This window comes from Tursiops truncatus, chromosome 15, assembly GCF_011762595.2.
Source record: "Tursiops truncatus isolate mTurTru1 chromosome 15, mTurTru1.mat.Y, whole genome shotgun sequence".
In the NCBI taxonomy this organism is placed as follows: domain Eukaryota; kingdom Metazoa; phylum Chordata; class Mammalia; order Artiodactyla; family Delphinidae; genus Tursiops; species Tursiops truncatus.
The window spans coordinates 65,477,476-65,498,997 of NC_047048.1; the positions used below are offsets into that span (position 1 = coordinate 65,477,476).

The following is a 21,522-nucleotide window of genomic DNA, read 5'->3' on the forward strand; positions in this document are numbered from 1 at the left end:
CCAGCATTTCCAAACGAGTGCCATGGTCCAAATTGCTTAATTTGCTAAACTTCAGTTTTCTTATGTATGAAATGAGGATGGGGACTTCCCTGGCGGTCCAGTGATTAAGACTCCACGCTTCCCTGGCGGTCTAGTGGTTAAGACTCCACGCTGCCACTGCAGGGGGTACACGTTTGATCCCTAGTTGGAGGACTAAGATCCCACGAGCCATGCAGTGTGGCCAGAAAATAAAAATAAAAAATAAAAATAAAATGAGGATAGTTTACCCTCTCACACCAGTTATTTTGATGTTTAGATAATATTTATGAAAGTACCTCAGAAACTGGTTTTAAATCAGTGCCAGGTTTCTACATTTGTCAGCTGCCTTCATAGTAACCCTCTTAATAAAGGAATGAAGCTTGTCTGGCATGACTTGTTCTTTTTGAGCAGGCTGGTTCTCAGTGACCCTGCTTCCCTTTCATAAGTGCTCACTGATCATCTGCTTAGTAATTTGTCCCAGAGTTTTGTCTGGAATTCACTTAAACTTTCCAGTCTACATTATCTGGAATATAGTTTCATCCTCTTTTGCAAATTAGGCCATTTCCCCTTTCTCATTGTGCCTTATTCGTTCATGACTGCAAGCAGTGGGTCAGCAGTCTCTCAGGCACCTTCTCTCGGCCCCTGTGATTCAGACAGGTCAGGAGGCTGGAACTCGTTTAGTGCAGCCAAGTGCCTTTTTAAGATCTTACCCAGCTTCAGTCCCTTCTGACCTCTGTTTGTTCTTGGCCTTCCATTTAAAATATTGTTTTCTTTGCCAATGAAAATAGTCGCAAAATAAGAGTTGGGCAGTTCATCTTCCTTCCTGTTGTTTGTTAAAGTTGCATAATCTGGAAATGGAATATAATTAAATTTATGTAAGTGATTTCCTAAATGACACACATACCTGCATGCAAATTAAGTGGAGAAAAATATCTAAAATTTTCTATTTCTGTGCCTCCGATCTCTATGGAAAATCAAGATGACCTGTACTTTTTATTTTACAGAGCAAACAATAATAATATTTAAGGAGTGAAAGCCAACATAGGCTTAATTAGAAATAAGTAATTTATTTTCTTCTTAAATCTTTTGCTTAGGAAACGTTGTCTGTGTCTTTTTTTTTTTTTTGCGGTACGCGGGCCTCTCACTGTTGTGGCCTCTCTCGTTGCGGAGCACAGGCTCCGGACGCGCAGGCTCAGCGCCCTTGGCTCATGGGCCCAGCCGCTCCGCGGCATGTGCGATCTTCCCGGATCAGGGCACAAACCCGTGTCCCCTGCATCGGCAGGCAGACGCTCAACCACTGCACCACCAGGGAAGCCCCCTGATTATGTCTTATACATGGAAAGTACATTCTGTAGAATTAATCTGATGTATGTTGAGATGAATATACTTCAGTTGAGAGGTTTTTGACAATAAGAGGTTAACATTTTAAATCAATCTACTGATATACAGATAGGAATGTGTAATAATTCTATATGTATATTTTTTTTTGTTTAGGTAAAATGGACCATGGAAGTAATTTGCTATGGACTGACCCTTCCATTGGACGGAGAGACTGTAAAATATTGTGTTGATGTATATACTGACTGGATTATGGCTTTAGTGTTGCCGAAAGATTCTATTCCATTGCCAGTTATTAAAGAGCCTAATCTATATGTTCAAAGTATACTAAAACACCTGCAGAATCTTTTTGTACCAAGGTAAGCTATACTAGTCTATCTGGCCTGTTATTAGGATCATAATAAACTACTCATCAATGTTACTTTTTTATATTATGGGAACTGATTTCATTGTTAGACCTTTGAACAGTAACTTTCATTACTTGTTCAGTTAAAGAGTGTGTTAATATGAATGAGAGAGATGGGCTTATATAATGTTTACTAGGACTCTTTAACAAGTGTGTGTTCATTTTAATGGCTTTTGGCTTTGCTTCTAAGATCTGATAGCTATTAGATGTTAAAATACTGTGACCCTTTTCCCTTCCAGTCAAAAAAACCCATACTTTTGCCTAACATAATTCTTGTCCCCACTTAAGCTAATGGCGACTAAGCCATCTACCTTAAAATGAATCTTTCTTATGAGAGAATGAAGACATTGAAGTAAGCAGATTTGAAATTATAGGCACATTTGTAGTAGACCAAAAGAATACTCTTGACAGTTTGTTATTGAGTTTTTCCCCTATCTCTGCGGCAGAGACCTTAAATATTGTAATGTAAGATTGCCTTACTTGCGCCTAAAACATTTTTTTCCCATTCTAAAAGAATTATATGTCACTATAAAGGATTTTGGAAATATAGAAAATAATGGAGAAGAGAGCATTAGTTGCCTACCTATTTGTAGGGATTTCCTTTGAGAAAAATCTGTTTTCAGCTGTTTTTTATGTCTGTGGAAGGGGCAAGTGGGCTTCCCTCCTTTTGGAAAAGTTCTGGTTAGGGCTTTTGATCTGTCAGATGATGAGGACTTTGAATCATCCAAAAACCAGCCCTGTAAATTTTAACTTTTTAAATTTAGAAGGAAGATTACTTTGGAAAAATCTGAATTAAAAAAGAGGACTCTCCATTAAGAGCTCTGGGCTATAGGATCAGTTGTACAAACATACCTCAAGATATTGCAGGTTTGGTTGCAGACCACCACAATAAAGCGATCATTGAAATAAAGCAAGTCACATGAATTTTTTGGTTTCCCAGTGCGTAAAGGTTTTTATACTATACTGTAGTCTGTAAATATGCAATAGCATTATGTCTAAAAAAACAATTACATGTCTTGATTAAAAAATACTAGCATTGCTGAAAAATGCTAACCATCTGAGCCTTTAGTGAACTGAAATCTTTTTGCTGGTGGAGGGTTCTGCCTCAATGCGATGGCTGCTGACTGATCAGGGTGGTGGTTGCTGAAGCTTGGGTGGCTGTGGCGATGTGTTAAAATAAGACAGCAGTGAAGTCTGCCACATTGATTTACTCTTCAGTTCATGAATGATTTGTCTGTAGCATGCAATGTTGTTTGATAGCATTTTATCTACAGTAGTTCTTTCAAAATTGGAGTTAATCCTCTCAGACCCTGCTGCCGCTTTATCAACTAAGTTTATGTAATATTCTAAATTCTTTGTTGTCATTTCAATAATTTTCACAGCATCTTCACCGGGAGTAGATTCCATCTCAGGAAACCACTTTCTCTGCTCATCCATAAGAAGCAACTCCTCTTCCATTAAAGTTTTATTATGAGATTGCAGCAATTCAGTTACGTCTTCGCGCTCCACTTCTGATTTTAGTTCTCTTATTATTTCTGCCACATCTGTCTGCATTTACTTCCACCACTGAAGTCTTGAGCCCCTCAAAGTCATCCGTGAGGGTTGAAATCAGCTTCTTCCAGACTCTTATTAATATTGATGTTTTGATCTCTTCCCATGACATAAATATTCTTAATGCCATTTAGAATGGTGAATCCTTTCCAGAGGGTTTTCAATTTCCTTTGCCCAGATCCATCAGAGGAATCGCTGTCTGTGGCAGCTATAGTCTTAAGAAATGTATTTCTTAAATAATAAAACTTGAAAGTCGGAATTGCTCCTTGATCCGTGGGCAGCAGAATGGATTTTGGGTTAGCAGGCAAACATTAATCTTGTTGTACATCTCAGTGTTGACTGAAAAAAATGCACAGTCGAAAAGTTGAGAATTATGTTTTATTCGGTGGACTTACTGAAGACTATAGCCCGGATACTGTTTCTCAGTTCTGAGGGGCTGTTCCAGAGAGGTAAGGGAGGAGCGAGGATGTATAGGAGTTTTGCTGGGAAAAAAACAAAACTGTGTAGTGGAACATCAAAAGATTACTGCTAATCAAAAAACAGACATCTCAAGTTAATGATTTTAGTGCCTTTCTGTGTATGGGAAGCTGCAACAGTTTGGGCTCATTGAAATTATTCCTTTGGTATGCATCTTAACTACCTAGGGCCACTATTTTCTTTCTCTCTGTCCTGAAGTCCCCTCAGGGTGCACCATGGGGGTGGGGGGGCAGCTGCAGTGGCTGATGGCTTTATGGCCACAATATTGTTTGTTTACTGAAATGGCAGGTGACATTCTTTGTCCACATCCATTAGAGCTCTTGGTGACCCAGGTGCATTGTTAATGAGCAGTAATATTTTGAAAGGCATCTTTTCTTCTGAGCAGTAGGTCTCACCAGTGGGCTTAAAATGTTGTAAACAGATGTGCTGGCATCCAGGCTTTATTTCATTTATATGGCACAGGCAGAGTAGATTTAGCATAATTTTTAGGGGCCCTAGGATTTTCAGAATGGTGAATGAGCATTGGCTTCAACTTGAAGTCACCAGCTGCATTAGCCCCTAACCAGAGAGTCAGCTTGACCTTTGAAGCTTTGAAGCCAGGAGTTGACTTCTCTCTAGCTATGAAAGTCCTAGATGGCATCTTCTTCCAATAGAAGGCTGTAGGCTGTTTTGTCTCCATTGAAAATCTGTTCTTTAGTGTGGCCACTCTAATTATCTTGGCTAGATCTTCTGGATAACTTGCTACAGCTTTTACATTAGCAGTTGCCGCTTCATCTTGCACTTTTTTTTTTCTTTTAAATGGAGGCATTTCCTTAAACTTCATGAACCAGCCTCTGCTGGCTTCAGACTTTCCTTCTGCAGCTTCCTCACTGCTCTCGGCCTTCATAGAACTGAAGAGAGTTAGGGGCTTGCTCTGGATTAGGCTTTGGCTTAAGGCAGTGTTGTGGCTGATTTGATCTTCTATCCAGACACTAAAACTTTCTTCATATCAGTAGTAAGCCTGTTTCTCTTCGTATCATTTGTGTGTTCACTGGAGTAGCACTTTTGATATCCTTCAAGAACTTTTCGTTTGCATTCACAATTTGTCTAATTGGTGCAAGAGACCCAGCTTCCAGCCTGTCTTGGCTTTTGACTTGCCTTCCTCACTAAGCTTAATCATTTCTACCTTTTTACAATGTTGTGTTAGATTCTGGTGTACAGCAGTGATTCAGTTTTTTGTATATATATATATATATATATATATATATATATATATATATATATATATATACACGCATACATATATAAACACACACATATGTATATTCTTTTTCAGATTCTTTTCCATTATAGGTTATTACAGGGTACTGAATATGGTTCCCTGTGCTATAAGGTAGGTCCTTGTTGTTTCTAGCTTTTGATTTAAAGTGAGAGACATGATTCTTCCTTTCACTTGAACACTTAGAGGCCATTGTAGGGTTATTAAATGGCCTAATTTTAATATTGCTCTCTCTCAGGGAATAGGGAGGCCTGAGGGGAGAGAGAGAGCAGGAAAATGGCCGGTCGGTGGAGCAGTCAGAACACACACAACATTTATCAGTTAAGTTCGCTGTCTTATATGGGCGTGGTTTGTAGTGCCCCAAAACAATTACAATCACCATAACAGATATAATAATGAAAATATTGCGAGAATTAGCAAAATGTGCCACAGAGACACAAAGTGAGCAAATGCAGTTGGAAAAATGGTGCCGATAGACTTGCTCAATCAACGCAGGATTGCCACAAGTCTTCAGTTTGTAAAAAAACTGCAATATCTGTGAAGTGCAACAGAATGAAGTGCAATACAGTGAGGTATGCCTGTAAACTCCTTATCTTGTGTGAAATGCCTACTGTAATCTGGCCCCTAACCAGATTAGCTGCTGCTAATTCTGCGTGAGCCCTGCTCTTTGGTCAGACTCATAAATTAAACATTCTCCCAAGACTCCTTAAAGATCTTCTCCATCATTACCTACTCTTTTTCCATCCTCATCCTCCTCTCCCTGTCCTAGATGTGTCCTAGTTGTCCACATCTCTCTCGATGGTTCATCTTAAATTCAGCCTTACCTGATCATCCAGGCCCATAGTGATCACACCTTCTTTGAGCCTGTAGGGTACTTCCTGTGTACTTCTTGTATCTCTCCAGTTTTATTGCTTATCTTTTAAAATGTGTATGTCTCATTTCCCCATCTAACCAACTTGAGGGTAGGAACTAGGTTGTATATAGTTTGGACTTCCACAGCACCTAGAGCAGTACTGGTATTACATTAGGGTGAATAAAATGCTGGTTGCTTATATTTATTGATTTCAAATAGAATTATAACAGGAAATGATGGGAAGTAAGTGACATATTGTTTGTGGCTAAGCAGGTTCTTCTAAAATGATGTAATACTTTTAATGCTTTCTTGTCATCCCATTTAGGAGACTAATTTACTAGGTTTTTTCTTAGTGCGTGGGACAGTCTCATGGATAGTACTGTCACTGTGTTTCTTTCCTCTTTGTACTCTTACCAACTCTCAGTGCTCAGTTTGTATTGATGAGAAAAATCAATGACATTTGAGTTAATTAGGCTTTTGCTTTGGCTTTTCTCTTTTGAGAAACATGACTACCTTATAAATTGTTCATCTTACTGTTTGGTAGTTAGCTTATTTTCTCAAAAGTGTGTGTGTGTGCATACTTCTGAGTGGGTGCTGAACTGAGTATTAGAGTTCTCATGGCCAGTAATGTCTTAGGGAGCTGAATATTTTCAGTGCTAAATATTGGGAGTTATGATCTCATCTCCTATTACTGGAAGTTTCATTGTTTTTAAATTTAGATAGTTCATAAAATTGTCATCAAGTTTACTTAGTTAGTTGTTTTTGTGAAAACTAACACTCAGAATAGAGGAAACAGCCTCTACTACTTCGCTAGAGATTAAGTCAGAGTGGATGTAGCCTTTCTCTTTTTGCCTATCAGTTTTTTTTTTTTGCATAATTGAGTGAAGAGTGACCCATCATTTAAAATTGATTAGTGTCTTCATTGCTCAAATAAACTTCTTTAGAAAATGTGATGTTCTTCTAAAGCAGTGGTTGGCAAACTTTTTGTGAAGAGTCATATAGTAAATATTTTAGCCTTTGTGGGCCATACGGTGTCTGTCACAACTATTCAACTCTGCTGGTGTAGGGAAGCAGCCATAGATGATATATAAATAAATGAGCATGGTTGTGTTCCAATAAAACTTTATTTACAAAAACAGATATCAGGCCAGATTTGACCCATTGGCCATACATAATTCACCACCCCATGTTCTAGAACAGTTTTCTGAAGTTCACAAGTTGCTTTTGAAAATATTAAGGGGAAAGGAATATTTTTGGTGTTTAGACCTTTCTGTTTATTTTTCAGTAAAGATTACCTTGTTTCTCTTAGCTGTAGAAACTTGGACCCTGCTCTTAAATTTAGGCTGTCTGAGTGAGGCTACAGTACCTAAGGAGCAGATGTTTCCTTTTCTGCCACTGGGCAGGTGGTACCTAGAAAGGGTGGGTAGGCCTGGGTTACCATTTGGGAGGCTTCTAATGTCATTGCTATCTTGCAAGAGTGTCACCCCCAGGACTGCTAGTGGTATTTTTATTTCTTATTCTTGGTTCCCTCTTACATGGCTACATGAGGTTTGGGGCTGTTACGTATTTCTTACTCTTTAGTAGCCAGAGCAACAGACACAAGCTTGAGCCTCATGGCTTCCCATGGACTGGATTCACATCAAACTGAACATGGGACATCTTCCTGCTCTTGGGGACTCTTGGCTTTTCCTAAGTGAATGTCTCATCATTTTACTTTAGATCCGACTTCTTTAGGGAAAACTTAAGGTTGTCATTTTTTTGCAACTCCAGTGTAAGTTTCTGGTTTTCTGGGTCATGGCCCAGAATCTGAGAATCTTTATTCTAAGGTGGTGATGGGAGTTCTAAGGGCACTCACTTCAATTTCTGGATTTCTTGAGGCAGCTCTGCGATTCCCTACTCTCATTCAGACATGTTTTATGAATTTGTAACATGAGTCATAATATACAGAAACTTGGCCTCAAGATTTATTTCAGTAGTATTAGTTACTTGTCTTGGGTTTCACATGAGAACTCCGGAGGGCAGTTCAGCATTTGCTGGTGCAGTGGGTTTACTACGATTCTTGAAATTCTCAAGGTGATCCACTTTGGACAGTGGGGATAAGGGCTGGAGCTTGGACCTGATATATTGATCTAATTCTGTTGGAGAAAAATGGTCCTGTGGACTAAAAAGCGTTATAAAACTGTTCTTTGGGAGTATCTTGGGTACCTTTGGAGCCCCCATCTTGGGTTATGTTGCCTTTTTTTTTGTAGAGCAGCAGTAGCAGGTGCTCATTTCTGAGGCAATTGCCTCTATATCTCGTCAGTTTTGGGGATCTGTTAGGATATTCCATTCTGTAGGCTCTTCTCTAGCAGACATTAGCTTCAGAGGGACTTGTGAGCACTATGAAATCACGTGCAGAATTCTTGTAAATGTGTGTTTAAAATTTTTTAGAAGAATACAAAGGCCATTCTGCTGTGTGAGCAGTGGAAGTGGCTGTGGGTATTTACTCATTCATTCAGCAGAAACCTATTGAGTATCTGTTGTATGCGCCAGGCACATTTCACACTTAGAAAATCTAGAGGTGAAGTTTACTTTCTATTATCCTCTAAAAATCTAGAGGTGAAGTTTACTTTCTATTATCCTCTAAAAATCTAGAGGTGAAGTTTACTTTCTATTATCCTCTAAAAATCTAGAGGTGAAGTTTACTTTCTATTATCCTCTAAAAATCTAGAGGTGAAGTTTACTTTCTATTATCCTCTATCTCCACAGGAGCTCTTCAGGCTTTTTAAGAGTGGTAGGCTGAGATCCCAGAGGGCCAAACTGTATGACGAGGAAGTAGCTTTGAACTGAAGAGGGTGCACCTAATTCTGTCTGCTGACGCTGTTAGGGAGTATCATTGGATCATTGCTTGCTGTGTCCAAAAGTCGCCTGTCTGTAACTGTTGCATTCTCTCCTCAAGGCTTGTCAGTGATGTCTGTTTGTCTTCTTCAGACAGGAACAGGGCTCCAGTCAGATCCGACTATGCTTACAGGTCCTGAGAGCCATTCAGAAACTGGCCCGTGAGTCATCCATTATGGCCCGAGAAACCTGGGAAGTCTTACTGTTGTTTCTTCTGCAGATTAATGACATACTTTTAGCACCACCAACTGTTCAAGGTTTGTTAATTTTTTTCTAATTTATTTCTGAGCTCCAAATGCTGTTTACTTTTAGACTCAATGAGTAGTAGACTCTGTGGGGATTTAAATTTTGGCACTACAGTTGACAAACCAAGATGAACAGTTCTTAGAATGGAAAACCCTCAAAGGCACAATGGAAAGTTATGTTACCTTCAGTGATGATTTTGCTAATATAGTGAGGGGCTCAGTGAATTAGTGCATGTTTGATAATGACAGTAACAGTAGCTTGTTCAGTATATTAGGATAGAGCCTATATACGAAACAACTCATGTACCTGATTACAAAGTAGTTATCCAGGTAGACTCTGAAAACTTGATAGCTAGAAGATATTTTGTTTAGCAAATGAACCCTACAGAATCTTAAAGTGTTCTATTTGGAAGTATGACAGTATGTCATGCATTGCCTAGCCATTAAAAAGCCTCCAATTTTATAAGACTTTAGAGTGTATTTTAGACATCCTGCTTTGTATGCACAGTATACACAGACAATAAGTTGATATTCTAGTTCCAAGTTCCCTTATTGCTTATTCATCTGTGTAGTCCCTTTGCTAACACATGTGAGTGTGCTTGTGCTCTCACACAAATGCAGTGTCCAGGAAGATATCTTAAAAAAACCCTAGAATTTTAGTGTTGCAAGGGACCCCATAATAGGAATACCCTGTCTGGTATTGATGATAGCTCGCCAGACACAGATAGTGTGTCTCTCTGCTACACACTCCCCATGGCAGGGATTTCAGCACCATAAGGCAGGCAATCCATCCACTTCTGGGGCTTATTATTGTTGAAACTTCATTTTTGCCCATTTGAAATAGGAATCCTTAGAACTTTTCCTTCTCGTCCCAAGTTTGTCTTTTGGAGCTATGCAGAGTACAGACCACTGCTGTTCTTCCTAGTTCCAGGGCTTGGAACAGAGGAGCCGCTCTGTTTTCATGGTTGAGGCTCTGTCCTGCCCAGTACCAGTCGTTCGGCTCCCTTCTTTGTCTCCCTCTCCCTTGAAGGGTCGCTTTCAAACACCTGAAGGATTTTATAGCAAAGTTTAGAGGTAAAAAGTCTTGGGTATTTGTTCTGATTCCTTTACTTATTGGCTGTGTGAACTTGGGCAAGTTACTTAAATTTCCTGAACCTGTTTTCTCATCTTCAAAATGGGTATAATCGATAATTGGTTAGAGATTATAAATACCTATCCTGCAGAATTAATGTGTATGAGCTGTGTGCACAGAAACTGACTCATAGCAGTCGTTCATTATAGACACTCATCCTTTCTTTTCTTCCCTCTGTACTCCTTGTCCCACTGCTGGAAGATTAAGATCTGCAATACGAACCGAGCAGGGCCACTTGAAAACTTTCAAAGTGATAATGGGTTGATATATCCATGATTTCCTTCATAGGAGCTTCTAAGAATAGTTTTTTGCTCTCTCTGTTAAGTGATTATTTGAAAGTCAAAACTTAACATTGCAGTTATTTTAATTTTTTGACCAGTTCTCCCAAGTCAGTGAATTAAAGATTCTGCTTTACAAATAAGTATGCCAAAGATGTTTTCTTTTTGTTGGTAAGGTGGCATTGCTGAGAATCTAGCAGAGAAGTTGATTGGTGTTCTCTTTGAGGTTTGGTTACTAGCTTGTACTCGGTGCTTCCCAACACCTCCTTACTGGAAAACAGCCAAGGAGATGGTGGCTAACTGGAGGCACCACCCAGCAGTGGTGGAGCAGTGGAGCAAGGTCATCTGTGCGCTCACTTCAAGGTAAGTTATCATCATCCACTTGCCTTCCTTCATCCGTCTGACCTTGGGTAGCTTTCCCCTAGTTCTGTGTCTTTCTGGGATTCACAGAGTACATGGTAAAAAGTCTCTATTCTGTGTCTCTCATTACTGTACTTTAGATAGAGAATCAAACCACTTTTTTAAAATAGGTGTGTCAGTTTGGCTAGTGCCTGTCTAATCTAAAACATTTTAGATTAAGCAGGTTTTGGAGAGGCAGATAAATTCTGAGCCCTACCACTCCCACCCCCAAAATCCCACTCTTATTCTGATTATTAAAATATTCATGATCATTATTTTTAAAAAACAAACCAAAGAAAGGTATAACAGAAAGAGTTAAGTTCACCAGAAGTCTTATTATATATGTTTATACATAATTTTACAGAAATAGGAGCATACTATAATGTTCTCCTGTGTAACCAAAGTAGGCAGTACTTTATTATAATAATTTAACTTTTTTTTTTTTTTTTTTTTTTACCATTTATATATAATGCCATCACTATTCTGTGAGTAAACTGTTAGGCTTCATTTTTTTCAGACTTGTTTTTTTCATTTCTTTTAATATGACTCTAAAAGTTGAGCATTCTTTTTTTTTAAATTTATTTACTTATTTATTTTTGGCTGTGTTGGGTCTTCGTTGCTGCGTGCAGGCTTTCTCTAGTTGCTGCGAGTGGGAGCCACTCTTCGATGAGGTGCACAGGCTTCTCATTGCGGTGGCTTCTCTTGTTGCGGAGCAAGGGCTCGTGGCACGCGGGCTCTAGAGCGCAGGCTCAGTAGTTGTGGCGCACGGGGTTAGTTGCTCCGTGGCATGTGGGATCTTCCCGGACCAGGGCTCGAACCCTTGTCCCCTGCATTGGCAGGTGGATTCTTAACCACTGCGCTACCAGGGAAGCCCTGAGCATTCTTTTTTAAACATAATCACAATACCATTTATCACACCTAAACAAAATGTTAATAGTTTGTTAATATTGGTTAGCTGTTGAGTGTTCAGATGTCCCTGAATGTCTCAATTTTTTTTATAGTTGATTCCATTGAATCAGAACACAAACAAGGTTTGGGCGTTGTATTTAGTTGACATGTTTCTTAAGCCTATTTTAAACTGTAGGTTACTGTTCTCTCATTTTTATTTCCTTGCAGTTTTTTTGTTGAACTGGATTGTTTGTCTTATAGAATGCTTCACATTTTGGATTTTTCTGATTATGTCCTAGTTGTGTTAATTAGCATGTTCCTCTGTCCCCTGTATTTCCTGTCGACTGGTGGTTAGATCTAGAGACTTGATCTGATTCAGATTTGATTGGGGGTGGGGTAGTGGTGGAGGTGAGAACAGATCATTCGTAGGTGGTATCATGTATCAGAAGGTAGACTGGTCATTTTGAGAGTTAATAAATGTTTATCTCTTTATCATCGTTTAAACTAAGATGAAGGTTTGGAGTATTCTATTGATTCTGGTATATCTTTGTGAATGTCAATATTATGAATCTATTTTTAAATAACATATCATTTTATCTTGATTATAAAAGCAATACATGCTTATAATAGAAAATTTGGAAGATGTAGGAGGAAATATCCATCACTTACAAATAACCAAAGTTTGAATGTATTTTTCCTGTTTTCTCTTTTTTAAAAAACAAATTTGAGATTATTTGATATAGTATTATCTGCTTTTTTTATTTGTTGTCTGATTCTTGTCCCAGTAATTACATGTACCTTTTTTCTTCTTAAATAGATCTCAAGATCATTTTTTAATGGCTTTATAGTTTTTCATTTTATAAATGGAATTATAATTCATTTAATAATTTCCCTGCTGTTTTGATATTTAAGTTTTTCCCTGTGTTTTAAAAATATTGTTGATATGTGAGTACTTTATACATAGTCTTTGTGTATATTCTGGTTATTTTATTAAGACATAATCTTTAGATTATATAACTATAATATAATAGATTATAACCTATTCTCATTATAATAGGTTAATAATTGGGTCAAAGGGCTTTGAACAGTTTTAATACATTTGGAATATTAATATTTAGTTAAGTAATTGAATTGTCAAATTCATTTTATGGCACACACACCATAAATTCTAAACTTCATTTAAAGTTATATAGCAGTTATTATGAATAGATTATAGCTTAGTTGTGTTGAAGGCATTTGCAGTGCAATGAATCTTTTAAAAATAATTTAAAGAATTTATTATTTATATTACATGACTAATTATATAATCAACATAAGCATAATTGTGTATTATATGATTTGTTATTTGCAGTTTTAAAGTAAACTTTTAGGTAATTTTTAATTTTATAAAGTAATATTTGATTTGTAATTTATGTTATAGTATATATTATAAAATTATATTTTGTATAATTATATACACCATTGTATGTTACATGTTATACATATTATAATGTTATATACAAGATGTATTATAAAATTTATGAGATATAATATTTAATTTATAAAATCACTTATTTGATAATTATAATAAAATCATATAAGTAAAATAAAATTACAGTTAAATACATAAATTTATAAAATGATAAAGAAGTTTTATAAGTAAATAAAATAAATTTGTAAATTATATAACTTAAAAATACATGAACTAAATTATAAATAACATTAATTATTTAAAAATAGAAATACATGTTTTAAAAAATCCTGGACGGCCCCTGGCGGCCGCGGGCGGAGACTGCGGCCAGGCAAGCGGCGCAGGAGCGGCAGCAGCCGCGGGGCCCGGGCGAGCATGTAGCGGCAGCGGGCGGCGCGGGGCTCCCGGGGCGGGCCGGGCCGCGGGGGCCGCTCGCGGCGACATGGAGGAAGAGGGCAAGAAGGGCAAGAAGGACTCATCGAGCTGCCAGAGAACCAGTAGACCAGAGTGGATTTCATATAAAGTGCACAGTTGTCACAGTGATTCTTCGATGGCAGTGTTGCACCCGGGGGTGAGGAGGCCGGAAGACCACTGCAGGAGGTGCAGATGCTGGGGAGACCGATGAGGTTGTGGCCACAGAGCTTGAAGCGGAGCTCAGAGGACAGATGAGGATGGATATTAGGAAGTGTGATTTGATAAGAGTGAATAAGGAAACCTTTTTGTTATGAAGACATCAAGTACAAGTGTAGAGAAAATCTTCTAATGCAGATTCAAATGCCACAATGTCAGATATCATCAATGCATGAACAGGTTGTTTCAGGTACACTATTTACTCATCCACTCCTGCTCCCCAGGTGTTATGGCCTAAACTATGCCCTGCGCCCCCAACTCATATTGTTGAAGCCCTGACCTCCCCAGCACCTCAGAATGCGTCTGCATTTGGAGATAGGGCGTTTAAAGAGGTGATTAAGGATAAGTGAGGTTGGGCTTCCCTGGTGGCGCAGTGGTTAAAAATCCGCCTGCCAGTGCAAGGGACACGGGTTCGAGCCCTGGCCTGGGAAGATCCCACATGCCGTGGAGCAACTAAGCCCGTGCGCCACAACTACTGAGCCTGTGAGCCACAACTACTGAGCCCGCATGCCACAGCTGCTGAGCCTGCGTGTCACAGCTACTGAAGCCCGTGCGCCTAGAGCCCGTGCTCCGCAACAAGAGAAGCCACTGCAATGAGAAGCCTGTGCACTGCAACAAAGAGTAGCCCCCCGCTCGCTGCAACTAGAGAAAGCCTGCGTGCAGCAACGAAGACCCAACACAGCCAAAAATAAATAAATAAATAAATTTTTTTAAGAAAAGGAGACACCGGGGATGTGCATCCAGTAGAGGGATGTTGTGGAGATCAGGGAGAAGATGGCTGTTTCCAAACTGAGGAAGCGGCCTCGGGAGAAACCAGCCCTGCCGACCCCTTGGTCTCGGACACCCAGCCTCCGGGACTGCGAGACAATAAATAACTGTGTTGAAGCTGCAAAAAAAAAAAAAAAAAAAAAATCCTTTATAAAACTGGAAATCCTCTTCCAGTTTATCTATTTTATAAACAAGGGTTTTCATTTATTTTATTCACTTCAGTGAGGTATAATACAAGTTTCATCTATTTTCTCTTATCATATTTCTCTTAGTATATTTTAATGTTTGAATGTATTTTCCATTCTGTTACAAAATGAACTTGCTGGTATGATTTTTTCTATTTTCTAGATTGCTACGCTTTACATATGGTCCTTCATTTCCTCCATTTAAAGTTCCCGATGAAGATGCCAGTCTGATCCCTCCTGAAATGGATAATGAGTGTGTTGCACAGACATGGTTTCGCTTTTTACATATGTTAAGGTACTGTTGTTGTTGTATTTCATGTGGTCTTTACGCAGTGAGTGTCTTAGGACAGGAACGGTGCTATAACTCCTTGTTAGAGTTCACAGTGTGGCTGTTAAGCCCAGTCATCAGATGGAGCCAAATTGGACAACACACACATCTACATCATGTGCCCCTGCTCTCCCTGTCCCAGCAGGGTCAGGCTGTCCTCAGCTGCTCTTGGGCCACACTCTCTGGAGGCTTGTTCCCTGCAGTAGGTGCAGCATTTGTTCTCTTGCCTGTTGGTGCAGCTTGGATGATGATCTCTCTCCCAGGACTTTGTCACATTCTCTGGGGACTGGAGACTAGCTTGTTCCTCTCTATGACCAGCACTGACTGGTCAGTCTGGCTCTCAGGACCTCTCCTCTAGTAGCGTGGTTTAAAATTTCACTGAGGGTACACCATAGAATTTCACAGAGGGACAAATTGCTAAAAGTAATACTTCATGCTCTTTCTTTTTTTATAGTAATTCTATTCAATTCAATTTCATTGCTTCCTACCTTTCTCTCTACTAGCCCCATCCTTGTGCTCTGTGGAACTTTGGTTCTGTTGTATACTATTTGATTTGTAAACTTTTTCCTTGCATATCTTTTCTTTCTGGTTTGACGAGCCTCATTTTTCTATTTGTGTATTAGTGATTCTAAATTACTCTGTATGACCTGTTTATAAGTTAGGGATCTTAACCATTTTCTATCATGTTTTTTTCAGTTTGTATTGTGTGTTTTTCATCTTTCGGTGATTTTAGTTTATTTTTTAAAATCTGTCTTTTTCTGTGATTATTTTCTGTTTCCTTTAAGATTAGAAAGTCTTCCTTTGTTCTTTGATCAGATAGATATTCACCTATGATTTCTTCTGACTTTGTTTCCTTTGTGCCATTAAGTTCCTTTATATATATGGATTTTGTCTTTGGGTCACATATTATTCCATTGATCTTTAATTCATTCTTATAGGAGATTAACACTTTTAATTATTTTAACCTTATAATAGTTATTGATATTTGGTGGGACTAATATCTTTTTCCCTAAAACATTTCTTGGAATATTTTTAAAAATCTCTTTTTGCCTGTTTAACATTTTAGATGAATTTTAGAATCCATTTGACATGTTACAAAACACAAGTGAACAGAAGAACCTCACAAAACCTTTTGGGGTTTGGAGTGTGTGTTAATTAGGGTAAGGAACATGTCCTCCTTTAGCAGATGAACCTGAAAATCTTAGTGGCTTAGTACAGTATGTTTCATAAGGTCTTGGGTAGGGAGCAGCTCTACTTAGGTAGTTGTTCAGGGACCCAGGCTGGCAGAGTCTCTGCCATCTTCAACATGTGGCTTTATTAGGGCCTTAACTTTGTAGGCAGGTGCCTCTGTATCTGGCTAGAAGATGGAAAAGAGAGAGAGCAAGGAAAATTGTGTGGAAGGTTTTCATGGACCAGCTCCTGAACTGTGATGTAAATCACTGCTACCCATATTCCATTGGCTGGAACTCAAACATATGCCACACTTAATTGCAAGAGAACATAGGAGGAAAAGAGAAGCTAGTGAACATCTAACCAGACTCTGCCAAAGATGAGAATTGCATTAAGCTTGTATTTATATTTAGGAACAGCTGACATCTTAATATATTGTGTTTGCTTTTCTAAGAGTAGGTATTTTTCTTTTTTAGAATCTTAATTAATTAATTAATTAATTTAGGTTGTGTTGGATCTTCGTTGCTGTGCATGGGCTTTCTCTGGTTGAGGCATTGCGGTGTGCAGGCTTCTCATTGTCATGGCTTCTCTTGTTGCAGAGCACAGGCTCTAGAGTGTAGGCTCAGTAGTTATGGCATACGGGCTTAGTTGCTCCGCAGCATGTGGGATCTTCCTGGGCTAGGGATTGAACCCATGTCCCCTACATTGGCAGGCAGGTTCTTAACCACTGCACCACCAGGGAAGCCCCTAGAATCTTAAATATCTTGCAGAAATGTTTTGTAGTTTTCTTCACAGAGATCTGCATAATTTTTTTCTTTTTACCATTATTCCTGTGTATTTATTGCTGATGTTGTGAAAGGCTAACTTTTTTTCTATTGTTAAATCTTGTAAGTGGCTATTGCTGCTGTAAAGAAAATGTTTTACTTATTTTATTTTTGTATATTTTTTATATACTTGGGATTTAAAAATGCTCTGAGTATTTCACTGATTTCTTTTTAAATTTCTAGATATAATGAATACATATCTGCAAATAAATGTCTCCTTTCTAGTAATTCATACTCGAATCTGTGGTAATTAATTATAAGTGCTTTGATTGCAGTAAGATCTGTATATGAGTTCATGTTCTGCTACTTTTTTCTTTGTGAACTTGAGCAAGCAGTTTAGTCTCTCTGAGTCTCAGTCTCTTTTTAATCTATACAATGGGGATAATAATACTATCCATCTTGTTATAAGTATTGAAGAAAAAGTATGTAAAACAGTACATCTAATGCTTGAAAAGTTGCCATTGTTGTTATAATTATTTTTGTATGTGTTTTACTACATTAGGCAGAATTTCTAGAACATTGTTGAGTTAAAATGATACTGTTTTAGCATCCTTCTTTCATTCTGATTTTCATTGGAATGCCTCTGTTGTGTGAAATTTTGAGTGGGATATTGGTTGTTGATATTAGATAGTTATTCTTTTCTTTGTTCCTGATTTCCTAAGCAATGAAAAAATTTTAAATTTAAAAATATAAGTAAAATCAGAAATACTACTGAATTATTTTCAAATCATATTTTGGCATCCATTTAAGCAATTAAATGTTTTTTCTTCTTTTACCTATTGATAGTATGTTATTTTTTCCTCAATACTGAATCATCCTTCATTGTTTAGAGAAAAATTCTGCTTGGTTATGGAATACTGTTCTATTGAATCATCCTTCATTCTTTAGAGAAAACTTCTGCTTGGTTATGGAATGCTATTTTAATGTTTTCCCAAATTATCTCCGTTTCTATTTTTTGACTAATTTATATTTTGGTAACTTAAATAGGAAACTACCTATCTTTTTCTATGCTCTGTTGCATGAAAGTTATATATTCCTTAAGAGTTTGTAGTTCTTGGATAATCTTTTCCTATTCCTTCACTATTAATTGATCTCTTCAGGCTCTATCTTTCTTCTTGAGCTGAAAGATTTTAGTATTTTAGTCAGGGTTTTTTTTAATATACAGAATAGGAACTTACTTAAACAAATGCAGGTGAAAAAGAGGGGTTATTGTGTGATGATAGAGCCGTCTCACTGGGCTCCAAGAAGCAGTGAACATTCAATCATGATAGGGAGGGATCAAGGCAGCCTTGGGACAGGCTGCTCTATTGTCTATCTCTTGGCTTTTTTGCTCCTCTTGTGCACATGCACTGCTCTCTTTCTCCGGCACGCTCCCCCTGAACCCCTGTTTCTTTCTCCCCAGTTTTCGGTATCAAACAGATATGAATTTAGCAGAGCTCTGCTGGACTGAGGTGTAGTCCATTCCAAGCTTACTGCTTATTTTTCTAATTTTTGAACAGAGAAGTATAATCCCCAGTAGGTACTGCTTCTAGAGACTTCTTATCTTCCCTACGCCACATAGTGGACCACAGTTCTTTGGATACAGTGTACTAACACTAGAAGCCCCTTTTCCATACATGCACACACAGGCCCGTGTCCCCACTTGCAGTTATGTGAAATTCAGAGTCTGAGTAGATGGAAAAAGGTTTCAAAGGCCCAGGGCATCTATAAACCACTGATTTATGTTTCTCAGCCTGGTTCTTTTCGTCTTGAAGCTAGTGGAAGTTCTTTCCAGGTGCTGGCTGTAGGTTGACTAACAATATTACTTTGGGTTGGAAAGGCTGTTTAATGGACAGTTAAGCAGACTATTTTGAGTGGAAGCCAAAATCTATTTTTTAATGGAAATGTTTAAAATTATTTACATATAAAATATACCTCAAGCCCATTGTTTTAAATACATTGAAATGGGTCTGCTGCCCTATCCTACACGTCTGCCACACATGCTGGGGTGTTGCCCCAGGACCTTACTTCAGACATCCGTGTGGCTGACAGGGTCTTGGTGCTCCGGCCTGGTGTCAGGCCTGAGCCTCCAAGGTGGGAAAGCCAAGTCCAGGACATTGGACCACCAGAGACCTCCTGGCCCATGTAATATCAGTTGGAGAGAGCTCTCCCAGAGATCTCCATCTCAGTGCTAAGACCCAGCTCCACCCAACGGCCAGCAGGCTCCAGCTTGGCTGGAGACATTCCGTCGAAAAACAACAGAATACACTTTCTTCTCAAGTGCTCATAGAACATTCTCCAGGATAGATCATATCTTGGGTCACAAATCAAGCCTTGGTAAATTTAAGAAAATTGGAATTGTGTCAAGTATCTTTTCTGACCACAATGCTATGAGACTAGATATCAATTACAGGAAAAAAACTGTAAAAACTACAAACACATGGAGGCTAAACAATACGTTACTAAATAACCAAGATATCACTGAAGAAATCAAAGAGGAAATCAAAAAATACCTAGAAACAAATGACAATGAAAACACGACCCCAAACCTATGGGATGCAGCAAAAGCAGTTCTAAAAGGGAAGTTTATAGCAATACAGTCCTACCTCAAGAAACAAGACAAATCTCAAATAAACAACCTAACCTTACACCTAAAGCAGTTAGAGAAAGAAGAACAAAATAAACCCCAAAGTTAGCAGAAGGAAAGAAATCATAAACATCAGATCAGAAATAAATGAAAAAGAAATGAAGGAAACGATAGCAAAGGTCAGTAAAACAAAAAGCTGGTTCTTTGAGAAGATAAACAAAATTGATAAACCACCTGCCAGACTCATCAAGAAAAAAAGGGAGAAGACTCAAATCAACAGAATTAGAAATGAAAAAGGAGAAGTAACAACTGACACTGCAGAAATACAAAGGATCATGAGAGATTACTACAAGCAACTGTATGCCAATAAAATGGACAACCTGGAAGAAATGGACAAATTCTTAGAAAAGCACAACCTTCCAAGACTGAACCAGGAAGAAGTTGAAAATATAAACAGACCAATCACAAGCACTGAAATTGAAACTGTGATTAAAAATCTTTCAACAAACAAAAGCCCAGGACCAGATGGCTTCACAGGCAAATTCTACCAAACATTTAGAGAAGACCTAACACCTATCCTTCTCAAACTCTTCCAAAATATAGCAGAGGGAGGAGCGCTCCCAAACTCGTTCTATGAGGCCACCATCACCCTGATACCAAAACCAAAGATGTCACGAAAAAAGAAGACTACATGCCAGTATTACTGATGAACATAGATGCAAACATCCTCAACAAAATACTAGCAGACAGAATCCAACAGCACATTAAAAGGATCATACACCATGATCAAGTGGGGTTTATCCCAGGAATGCAAGGATTCTTCAGTATATGCAAATCAATCAGTGTGATACACCATACTAACAGATTGAAGGGTAAAAACCATATGATCATCTCAACAGATGCAGAAAAAGCTTTCGACAAAATCAACACCCATTTATGATAAAAACTCTCCAGAAATCAGGCATAGAGGGAACCTACCTCAACATGATAAAGGCCTTATATGACAAACCCACAGCCAACATCGTTCTCAATGGTGAAAAACTGAAAAACCATTTCCTGTAAGATCAGGAACAAGACAAGGTTGCCCACTCTCACCACTGTTGTTCAACATAGTTTTGGAAGTTTTAGCCATGGCATTCAGAGAAGAAAAAGAAAGGAATCCAAATCGGAAAAGAAGAAGTAAAACTGTCACTGTTTGCAGATGACATGATACTATACATAGAGAAACCTAATGATGCTACCAGAAAACTACTAGAGCTAATCAGTGAATTTGGTAAAGTAGCAGGATGCAAAATTAATGCACAGAAACCTCTTGCATTCCTGTACACTAATGATGAAAAATCTGAAAGAGAAGTTAAGGAAACACTCCCACTTACCATTGCAACAAAAAGAATAAAATACTTAGGAATAAACCTACCTAAGGAGACAAAAGACCTGAATGCAGAAAACTATAAGACACTGATGAAAGAAATTAAAGACGATATAAACAGGTGGAGAGATATACCATATTCTTGGACTGGAAGAATCAACATTGTGAAAATGACTGTACTACCCAAAGCAATCTACAGATTCAATGCAATACTTATCAAACGACCGATGGCATTTTTCACAGAACTAGAACAAAAAGTTTTGAAAATTGTATGGAAACACAAAGACCCCAAATAGCCAAAGCATCTTGAGAAAGAAAAACGGAGCCGGAGGAATCAGGCTCCCGGACTTCAGACTCTACTATGAAACTACAGTAATCAGGACAGTATGGTACTGGCACAAAAAACAGACATATAGATGACTGGAACAGGATAGAAAGCCCAGAGATAAACCCACACACATATGGTCACCTCATCTTTGATAAAGGAGGCAAGAATATACTATGGAGAAAAG

The 21,522-nt window shown here is 38.3% G+C and overlaps 1 protein-coding gene across 2 annotated transcripts in view; it reads left to right on the forward strand.

Moving 5' to 3' along the window:
• RALGAPB (Ral GTPase activating protein non-catalytic subunit beta) overlaps nt 1-21,522 on the forward strand; it is a 101,590-nt gene that overhangs the window by 21,929 nt on the left and 58,139 nt on the right. For both annotated transcript variants that reach the window (XM_019943860.3, XM_019943863.3), the window contains exons 3-6: nt 1,513-1,715; nt 8,872-9,035; nt 10,610-10,796; nt 14,917-15,048. In XM_019943860.3, coding sequence (XP_019799419.1) covers nt 1,513-1,715; nt 8,872-9,035; nt 10,610-10,796; nt 14,917-15,048 — 686 coding nt within the window. The remainder of the gene's footprint in view (nt 1-1,512; nt 1,716-8,871; nt 9,036-10,609; nt 10,797-14,916; nt 15,049-21,522) is intronic.